The 20571-nt window shown below is 38.4% G+C and overlaps 1 protein-coding gene across 1 annotated transcript in view; it reads right to left on the reverse strand.

Moving 5' to 3' along the window:
- GPR158 (G protein-coupled receptor 158) overlaps nucleotides 1-20571 on the reverse strand; it is a 403983-nt gene that overhangs the window by 54585 nt on the left and 328827 nt on the right. The window contains exon 6 of the mRNA XM_032880798.1: nucleotides 5340-5449. Within this exon, the coding sequence (XP_032736689.1) occupies nucleotides 5340-5449 (110 nt within the window). The remainder of the gene's footprint in view (nucleotides 1-5339; nucleotides 5450-20571) is intronic.

Raw genomic sequence — 20571 nt, forward strand, 5'->3', positions numbered from 1 at the left:
AACCACAGTGAGCTTAGCAGAAAGGAGCCCCTGACATCCCCATCATGACCAGCATCTCCATGGCAAACTCTTCCCATTTCCTTGTCAAAATGTAATGTCCATGGCTACTTGCTCAAAGGACATGTTCTTGGTAAATTATTTTGGCTGAGGTGGGCAACTGGCTAAAACCATTTTGAAACTGTTCCAGGTTCAAACCCCTATGGGTCATGATTTGGGACCTTAAACATCATTCATCTGTGAGTGGGGGTAAATGCAAGATTTTTAGAAGAATCTTGTGCACGCCCATAGGCATTTTGCTCAGCCACCTAAGAACAAAGGTTGTTATTATTTATTTATTTATTTATTTATTTATTTTTGGCTTTCATAAATGAAGGCTAACCAACACCTTGCTAAAGCAGATGGTTCTGGAGCTAGTAGTAGAATTTGCTTGAGTCTCTATCTCAAATTGCCTACCAGTCAGCGGTTATTGTAAGTTAAACTAAAGAAGGCAACACTCATTTTGTTACAAATTCTTAGCTTCTCTAGACAGTCCTAACTTGCTTTTCTTTCATTCTTTCAAAAATTTAAGGTACCTTTCTGTATTTTATGTAACCTTATAAAAATACATAAAGTAAATAAATATCGATAACTTCCAGTCACTTTTTAAAATTTACAAGGAAACAACCAAAAAAATAAAATAAAAAATACACACAAAACTTTCCCACAAAGTGTAAATATTTGGTGCTAATGAGCACAGCAGAGAAAACTGTTACGTATTTTGTTGTATCTAGAGCAAGGAGTACTGAATAATGTATGAAATGGAAATCCCTAGTCCAAAGCCAGAAGAAGGCTTTTTCACAGCTTGCTTAAATATTCATTTTAAATATGGTACAAAAAAGTCTTTTTTTTTTTTTTCTTGATTAGCCTTGGAAAAAGGCAAAAGACAATTTGTTTTCAGAAACCATATTATAGGGAATAGGAAAATGTTCTTTTAGTATTAAGTTTCTTAATCTCTCTCCACCTCTTTTCATTTAAAACATTTCCTCATTTTGCCTCCTGAAAATATATTTGGCTTTTCTGAACCTAGAGATATTGCCTTAACAACTTTCTTAAAACAAACAAACCTAACTTAGCAAGTATTCTATGAACCCACATAAGCACACAAAGAACTAGATGTTCTTTGAGATGTGTCCTGTATCATTCATGTCCCAAGACAAACATGTGTATGGTTACTGAAGGGAACTCCTCTTTATAAATGAACCTCCTTCATTTTTCCTGCTTCAGCTCTATTTTCTCTTTGATCCGTATTAAGATCTATACCATTCTTCCTTCTTTCTCCAAAAAGGAACAAACGGTTTCAGGTTGAATTAAATTGCACTGCACGAATGGCCTGCCAGGGAGGTGGGGCATTGGGACTGGCTTGCGCTAGGACGTAGGTAACAAAGGGACACATTTGCCTGTAGAGAACTTAGGGCAATAATAAAGACAACTGAAAGTTGGTCTGCTTTTTCTCACCATGGCGTAACAATGACTCTAAATGTCAGTGATAAAAGACTTCTCCATGAAGAGGCAAACCACTCTTGCCCTGCCCCCAAATTGTTACCCTATATTTCACTGTGAGAAAACAAAAGACTCTTCGCAATTTTCCTTTGGATGGGCATGGTAGTCTTTGATGTATAATTCTCAAACACAGGGAGAGACCACTACATTAAAAAGTGGAATATTTGGTAAAAGCAAATGAAACCTTGAAGTTCCCTCGCAGGCTAATAGTATCATTTCTGTGACAGCATGAGATCCTGTTCCTTTTTCATATTTGCTCCAAGTTTTCAGGGCTACTAGAATTCTGTAAACACTACCATCAATCATTGAGAAACCAGGAGATGGAGAAAGAAGTGTTCCATAATTTTACTAAGCCTTGAGGAAAGTGACTGAAATAAAACAAACCCTAGGTCTTTCTTGCCTGTCCTATTCTCAAGGGACTTTAACAGTCACTTTATGTATCTGTACTGATAATTTCCTCAGAATTTTCTGCCTAGAGAGGCAGGATTTACTTTTTGAAAAAAAAATCTTGAAATAAAAAATGAAGTTTCTATGAAATTGATATATGGCATTCACCATGCTATTTGATCCCTCAATCTATCTTGGGTCAGGTTCTCTAAAGCCTAGTTCCATACCTTTCTCCATATTTTTTCCAATGAATTTTCTTACTGCTTAATTCAGCCATAGTAGCCCCATCCCTCTTGATATATTTACAAACATTCCAGTAAAGTTTTAGCCTTTACAACTTTACAGATGAGGCAAGAAAACTGATTTTCAGATGTTAAATTAATTTATTCTTGGTTATATAAATAGTTAATGGCAGAACTGAAATTTGAATTTGGATTTGTTAGGATTTACACTTTCGCTCTTTTTTTATTTTTTTAAAGATTTTTTTTTTTAATTTACTTATTTGAGAGAGAGAGAGACAGTAAGCAAGAACATGCAAGCTCAGTGGGAGGGGCAGCAAAGGGAGAGGGGGAAGGAAAGGCACACTGAGCAAGGAGCCCAGCACAGGGCTTGATCCCAGAACCCTGAGATCATGACCTGAACAGAAGGCAGACACTTAACCGACTGAGCCACCCCAGTGCCCTTTTAGGTCTTTCCTCTTTCTCATGTTACTACCAAATCTTAGAAGTCCACATGTTGCTTGAATCTAAGATACCAAGCAAAGACACCCACGGCAGCTGCCTTCACCATAACCATCCACCCACTCATTCACTTAACAAATACCTAAATATATAAATATAGGCACAGTGTACAACTAAGAATGGGAAATATGAAACTGGTTCAGCTAGTCTTCCACTGGGTTATTCACATTCTTCTGGGATGTTAATTGTTCAGTTTTACAGACTTAAACAATGTTGGAATTGGTAAAATTTAAGCAATATGAAAAACCCAGAATATAATATAAAACATATGGTTCAGACAGGTTAAGAATAATCCAGCTCATTAAGTTAGAAACAGTTCTACTTGATTTAAACCTTCAGTGGTAACTCTTCACTACAATGACTTCTAAAGACAAATAGAAAATAGCTTGACCAGTCTTTGAAATAAACAAAAGAATGATGGACTAATCTAGTTTCTCAAATTCTAATCATTTGCATACCACAGTCTTGATTTCTGCCTAAGTCTGCGTACCAGCTACATATTCTCTAAATCAACTTCTACTGAAAATATTTTAAAGGAAACTTTATATTGCTACTTTACATGAAAAACTGATAATGCAGAAATGGAAAGTAAGTACAGAAAAACAGTGAGATGGTCAGTAAATTATATCAAGGGAGCATTGGAATGGAAAGCTCTGAGCCTGAAGCTTGATCTGCTCTTTGTTGAAAAGGGAGATTAGCAAGTATCTGGCGGGTGTTAGAGACCTACCAGTGCCCCACTAATTTTTTTTATTGGAAATAATCAGAAAGATGGAAAGAGCATCTGAATGGAAGTAATTTTCTCATTACATGATTCAGTGCTATTTAATATTGTGTTTGTATCCCACCAAATAGCCTGTTGCAGACCACAGAGTTACATGTTCCAGACACATGGGGACATCCAGTGAGTCAGGGGGCTGTGAATGCATTACATGTGGAGAGAACTGTTGGAAGCAGCTTCTAAGTCCGCATCTGATGTTTTTTTTTTTTTTCGCATCTGACGTTTTTATTTATTCAGTCATCAACTCATAAGTACTAAATATCTCCCATGTATCAGTCATTGTGCTAAGATCTGGGGATTCAATGGTAAGACCCTTACTTCAAAGAGAAAGTACATTAGGTAAAAATGAAGAAGATAATTAAATAAACAAACTGTACTATATAATAGAGGACCCAAGAGATGCTAAGTGCTAGACTCATAGGGAGAAGGATCATTTTTAAATCTCAGGAGGTCGCCCATTCTCTCAGGATTTCTAGGAGGCTTATTGTCTATTACAGGTTGCCAATGATTACTCATTTCCTTTGGTGAGCATCAGTTAAAAATAGCTATCATATAATGAATGGAAACCGGAAGATACTTGAAGACTACAAGGACATAATAGCAAAGTGTTCTGTGATGTGGAAAGAATAAAATGAATGTCAGAAAGAACACCAGAGATTGGTCTAATCTTTTCCTTTTATAGGAAATAGAAGCTTGTGATTTCCTAGAGTTAGAGGCTGAAATGAGATTTAAGCTGGATCTCCTGACATCCAGTCCAATGTTCTTTGTACTATGGGACATACATAAGAAAAGAATCTTGAGAATTAAGGATATTTATGTTTATTCCAACAAGATACTCTGGAGCATTCCCAGTAAGTATCAATGCAACAAAACAAACAAAACCAAACAAAAACCCAAAAAAGAAATTAGGATTCTTGTGTAGTAGATAGTAAAATGATCACATTTAAAGAAAGATTGAAAGGGGGATATTTAAAGACAAATATAATACATATTATGATTCTAAGATAAACTGTTGTCTAAGCCATATTAAAATACTTTGAGAAACACGATCACATTAGGATGGAAATATGAATGGTTTACTATGCCATTATGTGATATTATATGCCATATATTTTCTTACTACAGTTATAAAAACAACTGTAAAGCTAATCAGCATAAAGGGTTTCCTCTATAGATTTGATGTTTTATCTTGAGGGAGAAATTACATTCTCTCTCCAGTGGTCTTCGGCACCACTGCATTGAGAGATCTTGGAAAGAGGAGGCAAGGGAAAGCCCTTTGTGGATAGGTAATGTACTATATGCCTCTTTCTTCTTCATACTCATCATATACATTAAGAAAAGTAGGTGGAAGGTAGAAGAATTACCCCATTGCCTAATTTACAAGCTTGATATCACTAGAGCACACTGGTTAAGGAGGAAATCAAGAACACTATTTTTTTAACTTCACCCATTTAATATCAGCAGGATTACTCTGGAGCATGTAATTTACAAATGAATAACAGTAGTCTCTGTCAAGTCAGCAGACTGTGAATTCTACTATATAAGGATTCTTTGGGAGCCCTCGACCTGGATTTTTAGCTGTATTGTCTTTGTATTCTTTACCGTTCTTAGCTAGTAAATACTCTCTTGTCTTCATTCTAAATTATTTTTTATTCAGAATGAAATTTTCCATACCCAATGGCACAATTTTATTGAAATCTGTTGTTCAAATTCAGTTGTATGAAAGATTTTCCTAGAGAATCCTAATGATAGTGCCTTGAGAATGAAAAAAACATGTATCGTCTTGTTGTCTAAATGAAACCATAATTTAAGTGGTTGACCCAGCTTGCAATTACATGCTAAGCCAAACACTTTGTTCTCCCCATGGGAATGAAAACTAGTGGAATACAATATACCTGTGAAGCTTGAGAGTGACAGTTCCATAAACAGTAGCAAAACCGAGAAGACGGACCCATCTGAGGAGAATACAGCGAAATGTGCTTGGCTCAAAGTACAAAATAACAACCTGTGGGATGAGAACAGAAAGAAAGAGACCTTCAAGATCAACTGATGACCCACAGACTAAAATCAAAATTTCACATATGAATTTTGACATAAGCACACATCCTTTTCAATAAAACTTTAAAATATTATTTTGATTATTCATTGTCCAAATCAAAAGACTACAGTCTCCCTATTGCTTTCAAATCAAAACTAAGTTTTTTAATTCTGGCTTTCAGGAGTTTCTATCAATTGTCTCTCAGCCTTTGGCACAAACTCTCTTTATTTCCCCAGATGGGCCAGCCAGGCTGTCGTCCATTGTCATACTCCACCTCCCTACTTCCAGCATTAGTCTCCCCTGTCGGAACCAGCCCTGAAAGGATTGTCCCGTAACCTACTCCCCAGTTCACCCTCAGTACCTGTCTCAAGCGCCTCACTAACTCTTCTCTTCTCACTCCAGAGTTCTCACTGAGCAAATATTAAATAAATATTTACCATGAGCCAGATACTATACTGGATGCTTTAGATACAAAGGCCTCTAAGAAAGAGAAGCGAGACCTGTAAATGTGCATAAAAGTAGCACAGGTGCTGTGAGGAACACCTGGCAGGTTCAATGGGATGCAAAGCAACAAGTGGTCAGTTCTGGGCGGGGGGTGGGGCCAGTCTAAAGGCATGGGCAAGACACTGTATGCATTACCCTTCAGATGCTACCGGTGGTTTTGAACAAGCCATCATAGAATGGGAATTGGTTTGGCCCTGTTTAAGAAACCTAAAGAATAAATGTTGAAGAATGTAGACTTACGCTCTTATGCTGGAGTGGCAGGCCTGGGCTGATTTTGCTAAAAACAAGGTCAGCATAACAGAAAAACATACACATTCACAAAGATAAAATTTGGGAAACATAAGGCACAACTGGGTGACATGGAATGGGTGCTGACATCTTCTTGATGGTAACTTGCAAATGGAGCCCCAGTCTCCGACAGTGCCAAGAATAACGTCACCGGCAGCTCTCTGATGGTATTTCTCAAATAGGCCTACTGTAGAAAGATATTAAACTAGGTACTTCCAATACCATTAGAATTAAATTCTCAAGGAGTGGGAAAAAGGCTGGTATTAAGAAAAAATCAGAGGAAGGTAAAAATAGGTGTGGCCAGGAGATCATGTTGCTTTGTGTCTAGGTAGTATCTGTCCTTAATTTTTTAATTCAGTAGGTCTATGCTGAAGGTGAAGAACAAGATGGGATTTTAAAATTCAGTCTACCAGGAAAAGTGCTTGGAGTCATCCAAAAAAATGATATAAAAACATTTCCTTTATTTGCTATTTTCACAAAACAAGTTCAAACTCTGTAAATGTGTGTTCTAGGTTTTAGCTCATAAATTTTAGAAATAGTTCTTTACACAAGGGCCTGGCAGTAATTACAAATTCTGCAAAACAAGCTGTATTGTTTAAGTAAGGAATCTGAGCTGAAGGAAGATGGGAAAATTTAGGGAAAAAAAACCAAATAAGGAAAACTTGGTAGATTAAGAGCTAGGGGGTATGTGCTGCATCATATGGCAGAGATAAATGATAAAATAGAAACTAGTGAGAGAGGGACCTAAAGTCTAGAATATGCAAAATTTCAAATATTTCCACTAGAAATGGCTTTAGAGATTATTTAGAGGTTAGTCCAGGACAGTGGATTCCTGGAATCTACAAAACCCTGTGACTTATTATAAAGTTTCCCGCAGCACACCGAACACTGATTAGGGGCATGAATAAGCAAAGGTGAGGAATGTAATACAGAAATCTGCGTGTCTGGAGGGAAGAATTGCTCTTGGATTGTTTAGGAACTACTGTCATAGCTTCAAACTTCTATTTCACAGATGAAGAATCTGAGGGCTCGTTACTGTAAATGAAAGACTGAGTAAGTGAGAAATTTTTTTCAAGATCAGTGGGTGAGGTATAAGCTGAAACATAATAGAAAACGAAATTCCAGGGGCGCCCGGGTGGCTCATTGGGTTAAAGTCTCTGCTTTCGGCTCGGGTCATGATCCCAGGGTCCTGGGATCGAGCCCTACATCGGGCTCTCTGCTCAGCGGGGAGCCTGCTTCCTCCTCCTCTCTCTCTGCCTACTTGTGATCTCTGTCTGTCAAATAAATAAATAAAATCTTTAAAAAAAAAAGAAAATGAAAAAGAAAAAGAAATTCCAGTGAACTTAATAAAATACACTATTAGAAACAGTTCAGCAAATAGTGAAGTAGAACTCCTAATTTTGGACTGTGGTGATGGGAGAATCCAGGCTCTGCATCCAGTCTCCCCGGGTTCCAAACCTGGCTCTGTTCTTTACTAGGGTGACTTTGACAAATTACTTGACATTGCCTTGCTCTGCCTCAGTTCTCCCATTTTTACAATGAACACAGCACTAACACTTCCAGATAGGTCTGTTTTGAAGTTTGAATGTGATAAACATAGCACCTGGTACATTGGGCATTCAACGAATTTTGGCTATTATATTAGGAGAGTTGAGTTATGTGTACTTTGTTCTAAAAGTTACCATTCTCACTGATGTGAATTCTTTTCTGATTGTTCCAGCTACTCCCTTTGAATTCCTATAGTCACTTTCGACCATACACTTTTTTTTTTTACTTTACATTATACTGTAGTTAACTGCATGGGTATTCCCCTGAATCAACGTAAAACCAAAGAGGGCATGTTTCTCCATATATTCTGTGTGCTGGGCACAGAGAAAATTTAAATATATTAAACATTTGGTCAATGATCTAATTTAGCTAATTTAACAAGGAAAATGTTATCTTCAAAATAAACTATGTGAAAATTCCAATTAAGATTCACTAATCATTGTGATTCTTTTTTTTTTTTTTTTTTAATCATTGTGATTCTGACCTGCTCAATTTCCACTCTGTTTCTGACCTGGGCCCCTTCACCCTTCCTCAGGCAACCTGGTGGTCTCCCGCTCCCATGAGGTCACCACGTTGATGGCCGAACTTACTGCGGACACCCGATCAGCATAGTGCACTACAGCCCAGAACTCCTGGGCTCAAGCAATCCTCCCGCCTCAGCCTCCCGAGTAGCTGGGACTACAGCAATCACTGGCAATCACTGCGATTCTAATTCATTCATTCACTTTTTAGTCTGCGATTTAGAAGCCATTGTAATTAATCAGATGTGGATTAGGTCCTCGAGTTACAGCTTAGAAGAGTGGATGCTCTGTGTACATGATAAAAATAATGGCATGATCATACCAAATATTTTTACAGCACTATTAGTAGACACAAAATTAAGCTTTTTTTTTTTTTATGTATTTACTTCTTTAATCCCCACAATACTTATACAGTAGGAATGTTTATTTTACAAAGGAGGACTGATGCACAGAGAATTCAGGAGATGTGCTCAGCATCACACAGCCAGGAAATGTCAGGGTGAGATTTGAATCCAGGCAGCTGAGTTCCAGAGTTCATGTCTTGCTTCTCTAAATAGTTCTACCACATGGGGGAGGTGACGAATGTTATTACACTGTGAATTGAATCATATTGAGGATTCAGAGAAAAGAGGAATTACTCTCAGTGGAAACAAGTGAAGTTATCGTAGGAGGGTTCACATCTGAGTAAGCACCTGGAGGAGGAGAGGGTTTAAGTATGTAAGCAGACAGGAAAGAGGGAGGGAGCCCAAGACAAAGGCCTCATTGTGGGAAAGCTTCAGGAGTGTGGAGTATACAATTTTGGACAGAAAGACATAAAGGGGAGTACTAAAAACCAAGATTTAAAACAGAGATGGGACGAGTTCATTGTAAGTTTTAAATAAAAGGGTGAGGGATTCAGATTTTATTCCGTAACAAGACCTGTCATTAAACTTCTATAAACTGAGATCAGAAGTGTGTCCCACGGAGTTAATCTGGCAGCATCACACAAGATGACTGGATGCGATGGAAGGGGAAGATACTGAAGGGGAGAAGGCCAGCTGGGAGACATCAAAACAAAACAAAACAAAACAAATTCATCACCTTTCTCACCAAACTTTCCCTTTTCTTATATCTTATTTCGGCATCCTCCTTTCCTCTAGTTCCCAAATGCTTCTGCTTCCTTAACTCTCCCGTGTAGAACTTTTCAGTGGCTCCCAGGGTTCTTATGAAAAAGCCTAAATTGGTATTTTTTAAAGAAGATTTTACTTATTCATTTGAGAGAGATGGAGAGAAAGAGCACCCATGTGTGTGCACAGGGGGAGGAACAGGGAGTAGGGAGACAGAATCCCAAGCCGACTCTACACTGAGTGCAGAACCCAACTTGGGGTTTGATCTCATGGCCTGGAGATCACGACCTGAACCAAAATCTAGAGTCGGATGCTTAACCAACTGAGCTACCCAGGCCCCCCAAAGCCTAAATTATTCAGGATGATAAGATGCCAGCTTACTTCTATTACATCAGTACTTTCCACCTACCCAAACCTTCAGACCTTACATATGCTGTCCCTCCTGACTAGCTGTTCCTTACACAACCCAACTGTCTCACCTGTACCTGGCTTACTCCCATTCACCTTTCGGGCTTCAGTCTAAACCTCTCTTCCTCTAGGAAGGGGAAGCCTCCCCTGTGGCTTCGCATGCCGTCCCTACCTGATCGCGGCCCAGGATCCTTAGCCATGCGTTACATTTGCAGGCTTGGCCAACGACCATGCTTATCGTGTTCAATTCTATACTACTGGCCCTAACTAACTGATTCCCCAGGCACACAGCAAGAGCTCCTGAATATGTGCTGAATGACAGAAAAAATACAGCTGTCGGAGAACGGTAAAGAAGGCTGGAACTACTGTAGTGAGAACGGGAATCAGGCTTTCATGAAAACAGAGGAAAGAACATGCTGAGTCAAGAAAATTGGGCAGCTGGTTATTTGTTGAGGCAAAAGTGAAGAAATTGTCAAAAATAATGTGAAGATTTTAAGCCTGGGTGACTGGAAGGAGGATTGTGTTTAGAAAGAAACAGCTAAAAAATAGATGATGCACCAGTCTGGGTCGAACGGCGCCAGCTCTGCTAAGAAACCTCTCCGTCCAGCTTCATCCTTCACGCCTCCGCTCAGAGTTGGCATCCCCCAGACTGAGTCCGGTTTCCGTCTTATCTGCACACGATTTCCTTGTATTGAATTCTGAGCTTTCCTTTTTGACACTTACCGACTCTATTTTGATAGAGCCATCTGTAATTCATTTGTTAAATGTGTCTACTAGCTAGTTTGTAGGTTGCATGATTAATGATCATGCGTGATTTACGATCCCTATCGGGATCGTAACTATCTTGCTGGGGATTGCATACCCATTCCCTAGTACCTGGCAATAGTAGGTAACCAATCAGAGGTAACCAAGGAAAGAGATTAAATAGAGGAAAGGAAGGAAGGAAGGAGAGGGGAAGGAAGGAAGAAAAGATGTAAGTTTACTTTTTTGATATTGTTGGGCTGGCAGAAAGGGCTACTTAAGATGGCGAAAGTTCCCGCCACAAGACCTGAACTCAGACAGGAGAACAAAGGCCCAAGCAGGAATCTGAGACCCCGCTCCGGGCCCTGGTGGACCAATGGGACCCTGACGAGCAGGCGATATATCCGAATAAGGGAAACTTGCCAAAAGACCCCTGAGCTCCCCTCGAGACCCCTTAAAAGCCCCCTCCTCCCTGCCTTAGGGGCGACTTCCCCTACTCTGTTCCCAGAGTTGCGGAACCTCGCCCGAGAGTGCCTTCCTCCCGCCGCAATTTTCCTGGCTCTCTTTCACCTGAGCCCTGAAATTGCGCCGGAGAGGGCCTTTAATAAATCTTGCCTTGCACCCACTTTGCCTGGTGTGTTTATCTCGCCGGAAAAACTTTACAGATATATTGAGTATAAGTTGTCTATACAACATCTAACCTAGATCTAGCTTTTTAGTAGTTAATATAATAATACAATTATAATAAGTATATAATAATTGTATATAATAATACAATATACAATAATATATGCAATATATACAATTGTATATTGTATGTACAATATACAATAATAATGAGAAAAGGGGGGGAAAGATGAGAAGTTTCAGTATTTTTCAAATCTCAATATTTCACCTTTCCTTATTAAATATAATGTGTATAAAGCTATAGCTTAACAAATTATTATAAATATCCCTTCCCAAATTCCAAGTGAATAACAAGTTTTCTAACAAACCTTTATAAAGGAAGAAATGGAGAAAACCTAAGCCACTGGGACAAGGAATTTATGAACAATGATGATAACACAAATAGTGTTATGTAGCATTTTATGTAGCATTTACATCAGCTGCCTGTGTTCCCCCGCCACTGATCACTGTGACAGATATCTTCTGCACATTTTTGTCCAGTATACTTTATTATTCCCACTTTAAAGATAAAGAGACTGAACTTTAATGGAGTTACCTAATTGGCCCCTGGTTATAGAAGATTATGTTTTTCAACCTGAACCCAGAAAAAGTTCCTCTACTAGAATAACTGCCTGAGGTATATTTTCAAGGTACATATTTCAAGAGAAAGCTTTCCCCATTCTCTTTCCAATACTAGATGCTAGTGACAGGCATGAAGGTGTTTAGCATGTGAGAAGCAGGACAGAAAGAAGTGCACACTTCGGTTACTGAGAACCCGAAGGACCCAAGAGCGTGCAGAACTGTTGGATGCGTGAGCACAGCGTATGGTGTAAGTAGGTTTAGGAGGGGAGGGTGAGAGCGAGAGAGACCTTCTGTTTATTTTAAGGACTTGGTTGTTCGACACTGGACGTTTTTTCAGATGCTTACAAAGTTCAGTCAGCTGATCTTAGTGGTGGGATACTCCAAGCATTGTGCTTTTATAAAAAGCACTGCTGTTTTGGAAATGGCCTTCCAAGCATTCCCCTCGTTACAAACAAAACTGCACAGATTTTATACCCATTTCATCAAATACAATTTTTTTTTTTTTTTTTTAGCTAGTTTTGAAGTCAGCTTGATTGCCTATACACTTTGGATACTGAACACATCTAATGGGGAAGAAAAGAGAACCACAAGAGAAAAGAATATTAGGCTTTCCAAATATGCACAAAATAGAAGAACATTTTTAAATAGAATAACTTTCTTTTTGCAAATATAGACATAACACCAGAGATAGAACATGAACCTCTGTGTGTTGGCTCAGTAGATGCTGGGCCCCGTGCTTTCAGAAGACAAATGCTGGGAGGGTAAAATGGTCAGAAGCTAGCGCAGGCCAGTGCTCTTCCCAGAACTCTGAGAGGAAAAATGGTGAAGGAAGGTCTGACTTTGGGCCTGATATTTTAAGGATCTGAGCAACAGTTTCCTAACAGCATGGGACACAGCAGTTCTACTTTGTTAACGGACTCGTCGAGTGTTATTTGCTTCAGTTCAGTGAAACTGGTTGTGAATGAAACCACTTGTACAGGTGAGTAAGGTGCATGATGCCTTAGCGTCTGTGCTAGTGGGCGTGCGGGGACGGTTTTATTTACAAAAAAGATTACTAGGTGATGAGAGCCCAGGGACAGATGCCGGGGACAAGACTTGTGTTGATGAAGTTGTCCTTTGATAAGGATGTGAAGGACTTGTAAAGCTTTAAGGACTCTCTCTGCCATGTCTACAATTTCTTTCTGCTTCGTCCACGGAAGAGTCTCGCTACTTAAATATTCTCCAGGGCCACTTAACCTTCTCCAGCTTGCCGTGCTCCCAGCAGTCCTTACTGAGCAGGGGAGGAACAAAGCTGGGAACTTGTCTGGAGGACAGTCTACAAAAGTAACGCTTGGAAATATCTTATATTAAAACCTACTACTTAATCCAACCAGGTTTGCTATCTTTTGAAGTAGGAGGCTGGAAATGAATCGTGTAGGTGGAACTACGTATATTAAAGGACTTTTATACAGGATTTGCTTGATTAAATAAGGAGATCGGAAGTTCCTTGAGTGTTCTAAAATTATTTTTTTCTATATTTGGGAAGAAATATGACTCTGTACACAAGAAATATTTAGGATGAAGACGTATGTCCTATAAATGTTTAATTTTCTAAAGTTAGATTCAAATGAGAAAAAAAAAATTACTTAATACCACTTTACGCCCATGCAATTATCACAAAAATGAAAGGGGCTAAAATTGTGATTATGTCTTTACACAACACAATGGTCTAGAACTTAATACTTTGTACTTAGCTCCTATTATTCAAAGCAACAAAACAGGGATAAGTTGATGGACTAAAATATAAAATATGTATATAATTTTACTCATTTATAATACATGAGTAATATTTTGGGGTTACCGTGACAGCAGATGAGATTTGCCTGACACAGCTCCTCTAAAATCCCCAATATAATACCCCTCAAAAGATAAAAAAAAATTTTTTTAAGGGTCACTGCTCTAAAAACAAAAGGCAAAGATGACAAGATCCCCAATCATCACTGGTGATTCTACTTACTGCCTGGTAGATGGTATCGTATTAATAAGCACCTTTTAAATAAAACATCACATACCTCATTCTCTGAACCAGAATAAGATCTGAAAGCCCAAAGATAACAGGGAGAGATTTTCATTCCTATTCCTTGTCAGAATTTCGTTCTGAGACCCACAGGCTTTTACTAGATGAAACAAGCACACTGAAAAATCTTGGGTCATGTCCTCATTGTGCAGGAACGATTTCTGCCTCAGCCAGTCCTGGAGCCTTCTTGTCCATGAGCACTTTTCCCGATCAGCTCCCCTCTCTTCCATCCATTCGGGGATTAGAATTCCCAGGATGTGGCATTCAGAAATGTGATACTGCCTAGGGGAAAGCACAGCACGGGGAGGGAAGAGCCAGGATGCTGCTGGAGAGTACAGAGAGCCTCCCTGCTCTGTTTTCCTCTCTCTCCACGAGAAAAGGTGCTTTATACAAATACCGCATCACAACTAACGGAATACACATAGAAACAAATGACTATTTGTTTGTCTAAAACTTTTACAACCTCAGCTTATGTGTTCAGAAGGAATAATTTTTTGGTTAAGAGTAAGTTATGCCACATGACTTAGGATAGAAGATTATACCATCCTAACAGTCATGCTCTCAAGAACATTAATGAACATGGTAAAGTTCTTGGGATTTATATTAGGTGAAAAACCAAGCAGCATGTAAAATATAGAGAGAGCATACAGAGTGGTATTGATTATGCTTAAAATTTATTTGTATATATGAATATATATATGTACACACACATGCACATACATAAATGATAGCATATCTACTCCCTGCTTATTACTCTTAATTTAACACCCTTAATTTGTTCCAGAAAGCAGATCACGAAGGGGCCACTTATAAACACTGAGGGGGGAAATGTACTGTATTGTTTATTCCTATTAAGAGGTCCATCTTGGGAAGCCTGGGTGGCTAAGTGGGTTAAGCCTCTGCCTTCGGCTCAGGTCATAATCCTAGGGTCCTGGGATTGAGTCCCATATAGGGCTCCTTGCTCAGTAGGGAGCCTGCTTCTCTCTGCCTCTGCCTGCCACTCTGCCTGCTTGTGCGTGCTCTCTCTCTCTCTGACTAATAAATAAATAAATAAATAAATAAATAAATAAAATCTAAAAAAAAAGTCCATTTCAAAATTATGTTTTCTATAAATTATCAAAAAGGCAAAACCAAGGAAACTGAAAATCTAAAGCTATGTTTCTGCTTCCTATTTTTTCTCCTGATGCCCTTAGAAGTGAACTACATGTTCCTCTGAGAAAAACACACCAATAATCAGGGTGCTGAGATTATGAACAAAGTATTACAGTTAAGATATTTTTGATTTTGTATTGTTACAATAAAAAATGTATATTCTTTGAAATGGTTGTAAACTCTCTTCAGGGTTCAGTTCAAAATCTTATTGCAAATTTTTATTAAGCGAGTGTTGGTTTTGAGGAAATTATATATACATATATGTGGGTATATATGTCAATATATATATATCTCGTGAACCTAACAGTATTTCCAGTGATTCTCTGGGTTTAGCATTAAGTATGCATACACTTCTTAGTATTTTAAAATTTTTCTATAATTAGGAAAAAACATTAATTTTAGTAAAAAACTATTCTAATATCTCTTCCAGGAGTGTAATAAATGGTAAGACAACATAGGATAACTGAATCTTTTAGTTTAGTCCATGCAGATAATTGTGAACACAAAGTTAAGCCTTCTGGGTCCTCTCCTAAAACTTGACAATAAGAAAGGTATAATTTATCTGTGAGCCACTAAGTTGTTAGAGAGATAAAAATGTATCTCTTGAGAATGAACAGTTTCAGGAACAAATGAGCTCTAAATATAATTTAAATATGATCAGTGATTTATGGATTCAATTTAAAAAAAAATGAACAAAGAACAGTACAAGAGTTGGTAAATGGAGTGGTAATGAAATGCCATTAGACACTGGGGGATTCACTTAATTCTGAATATAAAATATATGTAACATGTATCTTAGAAATTTTTGCTGTGATTGCTGGTACAGGGATAGACCTGGTTTAGAGCGAAATGAAAATAAACACACACATGGAATGAATTAACTAGCTTAAGTAGAATATATATGAAGAAGGAGAAGAGATCTAATAAGATAAAAAAATTAAAAAAAAAAAGATGAAAATTTTCATTTGTAAAATAGTACAAATGTATGAATTGCCTACCAATCAGGTGGAAGAGATTCTGCAGCCTAGTACAATGGATAAAAAAGGAATTTGGAGTTAGTTTCCATAAATGCCAGTCGGGCTCTACCACTAACTAGACATACAACCTACAAATCCCTTACATTCTGTGGAATTCAGTTTCCTTAACAGTTTAAGGAAGACAATGCAAAATCCTATAGTATTTATAGAATCAGTTAATAAACCACAGATAAATAGCAAATGTCAGTTTTGTTATTAACATGAAAATTAATTTGGATATTTGTCCCATTTGAATCAGGAATCTGTTTAGTCCTCTAGTACATGTACCTTCAAATACTGACAGAAAAGAAGCTTCTAAATACTGTGGAGTTGAGAATGGGGTATAGAGGGAAGGTGAAAGAAACACAAGGCAAACTATGTCTTTAAAGCAGTAGGGGAGCTGTTAGTATGAGGGGTAAAGGAGGAAAAGCCAGGTGTATTCATTATCTATTGATACATAACAAATTATACAAATTTAACAGCTTAAAACAACACATATCTATTATCTCACAAAATCTGTGGGTTAGCAATCTAAGCATTGTAGATCTCACGGTCTCTCACAAAACCACAATGATAGTATTTATCAGGGCTGGGGTCTCATCTGAAGGCTCAGCTGGGAAAGGATACACTTCTAAGCTCACGTGGTTGTTGACAGGATTTGGTTCCTTGGGGGCTGACGGAGGTAGAGCCTTGAGCTGGCTGTTAGTGGAGGCCTCTCCCAGTTCCTGGACCTGTGGACCTCTCCAACATAGTAACTTGCTTCCCTGAAGCTAGCAAGAGAGAGTCTGTTTGCAAGACAGAAGTAATAGTCTTTTATAACCTCATCATGGAAGTGACATTCTTTCATTTTATATTGATGTTTTTTATTGATTAGGAACAGGTTAGTCAAGGAGATGAAACTGCATAGGCTGTGAATACCAGGAAGCAGGAATCATTGGGGCCATCTTAGAAGTCATCTACCACAAAAGGCAACCCTACTTTTATATAATCAGAAATGCTGTTATGTTCAAAGTGAACGATGTAAGAAGAGTAGAGAATTAAAAGCCATTCAATGCCTAAGACATGCATTTAGAGAAAGGATAATGTGAAAAATAATTTTAAAAGAGAAGTCTTTAGTTTTTTTCTTTCTTTATTCATTAGAGAGATAGAGAGAGAGAGCATGAGCAGGGGGGAGAGGCAGAAGGAGATGGAGAAGCAGACTCCCTGTTGAGAAGCGAGACTGAAGTGGGGCTTGGTTCTAGGCCTGGAGATCATGACCTGAGCCAGAGGCAGATAATTAACTGTCTGAGCCACCCAGGAGCCCCTAAAGGAGAAATCTTTAAAAGATGAAAATAAATCTACCAAGGCTGGCTGTCCATGGGGTCTAATTCATTGTGAAGTTCATAATTCTGAGGTTGTTGCACATAGCTCATGACTAGGAACTACTGAGAAATGACTTTTTTGGTTTTAATGTTTTTCAACAATGAGATAAATATGATATGTTAGGTTGGGAGAAATAAACTGGATCTTGTCAAGTATTTATGTCTATGTTTAAATTGTGACTAAGAAAGAATGAAGACTTCAAGTTAAACCTGGCCAATTGAACGTGTGTATGTCTGCTACTTCTGGAAACTCTAGTTAATGATGGTAAAACACTCAAGACCAAAGGGAGTATGAATAGAAATGCCAACGGATGATAGATATCAACAAAATTCTGGAAGATGGAAAGCAGAAGGCAATGTATAACCAGATGAAGAAATCAAAGAAAACAAAAACCTGTACCCAAACAGAGAGAAGCCCCTCAGGGATATGTCTCACAATCTTTTGGGGGCAGGGGAGTTGGGTAATAACAATAATTACATCTAATGACTACTTGCTATGTTCCAATTACTCTCAAGTTGTCCTACATGAAACAAATTACATATTGCTTACAAAAATCCTTTAAGGTAGGCTTTATTAATATTCCCCACTCTACATGTGGGGCAACTCAAGGCACATAAAAATTGAGGAATTTGTGCAAGGTCACACAGCTAGTAGGTGGCAGAACTGGGGCTTAAAACTGGCCTGAGTCTAGAGCACAAGCTCATTATCATGGTGCCTCATTGCTGGCCATTATATAGGAAAGATCGAGTAATAAGGTAAAGATAGGGGTTTTTCATGGTGACTAGATATTGTCGAATGCCTGGTCACCGAGAACTTTGACCAGCTTGTCAGTGTAGTAAACATGGAGGGGTTAAACTAATAACGTTTATAGGGTAAAAATAATTTTCAAGTAAAAAGAAATGAAAAATACAACTGAAGATAAGAAGGCAATTAACAACTGGGAAAATGAACACTAAAAAACAAAACTGGAATGATTCATGAAGAAAATTATGAAAGAAAAGAATGACATCCTGGAGACTGAACTACTGAGTCAGAGAGAAGAGGTGGCCATAATCATGGGAAAATTTGGAACCAATGCAATGGTCTTCAACTCTGACTCAACATGAGAATCACCTACGGTATTAGAGCATGTGAAAGCCCTGGTTTCCTTTGTTGAAACTTTGAGTCAGTAGTTCCAGGGCACAGTCTGAACAATCAGCCTTTTAGAAAATGCTCTACAGGTAGCTTTAACTTAACAAGGGTAAAGAGCTGCTTATAATAGTTTACAGCCCAGAAGCAAGCCACACATAGAGCTGTTGTGGCCACAGCTCAGACTAGGAGTAGGGAAGGGTGAAGGAAGTGCTCAAAGACTAATAAAATGCAGTAAGAGTTCTATTGCCAGAAAAATATCCTACATATGCATGCACTCAAAATACGTGAATATTTAAGTCCAGTATGCACAAAAGCATTACTTACAGCAGCAAAAACACTGAAAATATTGTCTATCCAGAGGGGACAGCTTAAATCAACAATTCATGTTACACCCATACAAAAAGGAAGGAAATTTAAAATAATTAAGTGGATCTGATTCTGTTGCTGTAAAAACATCTTTAAGAGAAATTGTTCAAATGAAAACAAAGTTGCAGAACAGTAATAAAAATATGATTGTTTGTATATAAGTAAAAAGGAATGTCTGGCTGCAGACAGTAAACTATCAAGACTATTGACCTCTGGGAGGGTGGACTGGGAGTGGAGGAGGTAGGGAGGGAGAAGGGGATTTTCACATCCTTTGGTGCTACTTGATTTTTTTTTTTTTTAAGATGAAAATATATTACTCTTATAATAAAGGAATGAAAACACATGAAAAGTTTTCTGACTAACTTGCTGTAACCATTATAAATCTTTGTTTTAACATTTAAGAGAAAGAATAACATGTTCAACCTGACAGCTTTGCCAAGCTTGGTCACCCATTAAGTTTTACATGCGTGCATGTACACACACGCACACACACAGAGATACCTGGAAGGACACTGCACAGAGCTTTCACTGAGGGAGTCAGGGCAGAGGGGCCACTCTCCCTGATGAGTTTGTCTTCCACACGGATGCCTTACTCAAAACAGGCTGTGGGAAGGTTGTGGATGAACCTTGCCTCTGGGGTGTGGGAGGCTGTTTCTGAGTATCAGGATGAGCAAGGAAAGAGGAGAAGGTTCCATATGTAATACCTACGACGTGACATTAAATGGAGGCAGCGACATATAGAAAAATGAAGAGAAACTGGAGGCTCTGAAAGTCCCAGACCTCAATAAAGAAACAAGGTACAAGAGTCCACATACACACAAAATGAATTAAAGTACAGCATTTTGAGAAGAAAAGAGAAGAAAAATGATAAAGAGACACAATATATTAATAAGATGCTTAATGACCAAAAGCTTTCTTAAGACCAAGAAAAAAATACACAAAGAACCTGATCTGTGTGCCATCTCCTGGTCCTTAAGTGGCTTCTGTCCCTTGACCATGGCCCACATGTTCACCTTAGCTTCGTGCGTCATCATTCCACTGACTGTCTTGCATAGACCATTCACTGGAAAAACTGTCTTTCTGTTCATAGTCCGAAGATCCTTCCAAATTTGTTGAAGAAATTGGGCAGACTATACAAAACATTAGGTTCTTTGAGCCACAGCTTACATGAAAAGTGTGGAAAAGTAATTATTCAAGCTGCAGTTACAACCCAGGCTGAGAATTGGCCTGTCGGTCCTATGTGTGCCTTTGTGGAGAAGTCACCCTTGCCAGTACCAACTCTCAGTGACCTGGGCAGAAAGAAGCATATATTTCCTGACAGGCAGAGGCATGTCATGGAAAGATCATAGTATCTGAAGACACAGGGGACTGCTCTGCCACTTAGTCACTATATGACCTTGAGCACATCCTTCTGACCATCTCCTTCCTCACCTAGAAAGTTGAGTCAATCATCTCCTTTCTCCCTCTACCACAGGATGGGAAAATTGTAAGGGAAAGCACTATTTCAACTAGAGTAGTGCAATTGTTTCTCCTATACATTTTCCTTAAAGATTGATGCAGAATTACTTTTATTTCTGTTTAAAGTGAGCATTAGGTGATTCTACCTGATCCTTAAAAATTCTCTCTCAATGGCAAAGTAACA

The sequence above is a fragment of the Lontra canadensis genome, unplaced genomic scaffold, assembly GCF_010015895.1.
Source record: "Lontra canadensis isolate GAN:19392208 unplaced genomic scaffold, GSC_riverotter_1.0 scaffold72, whole genome shotgun sequence".
In the NCBI taxonomy this organism is placed as follows: Eukaryota; Metazoa; Chordata; class Mammalia; order Carnivora; family Mustelidae; genus Lontra; species Lontra canadensis.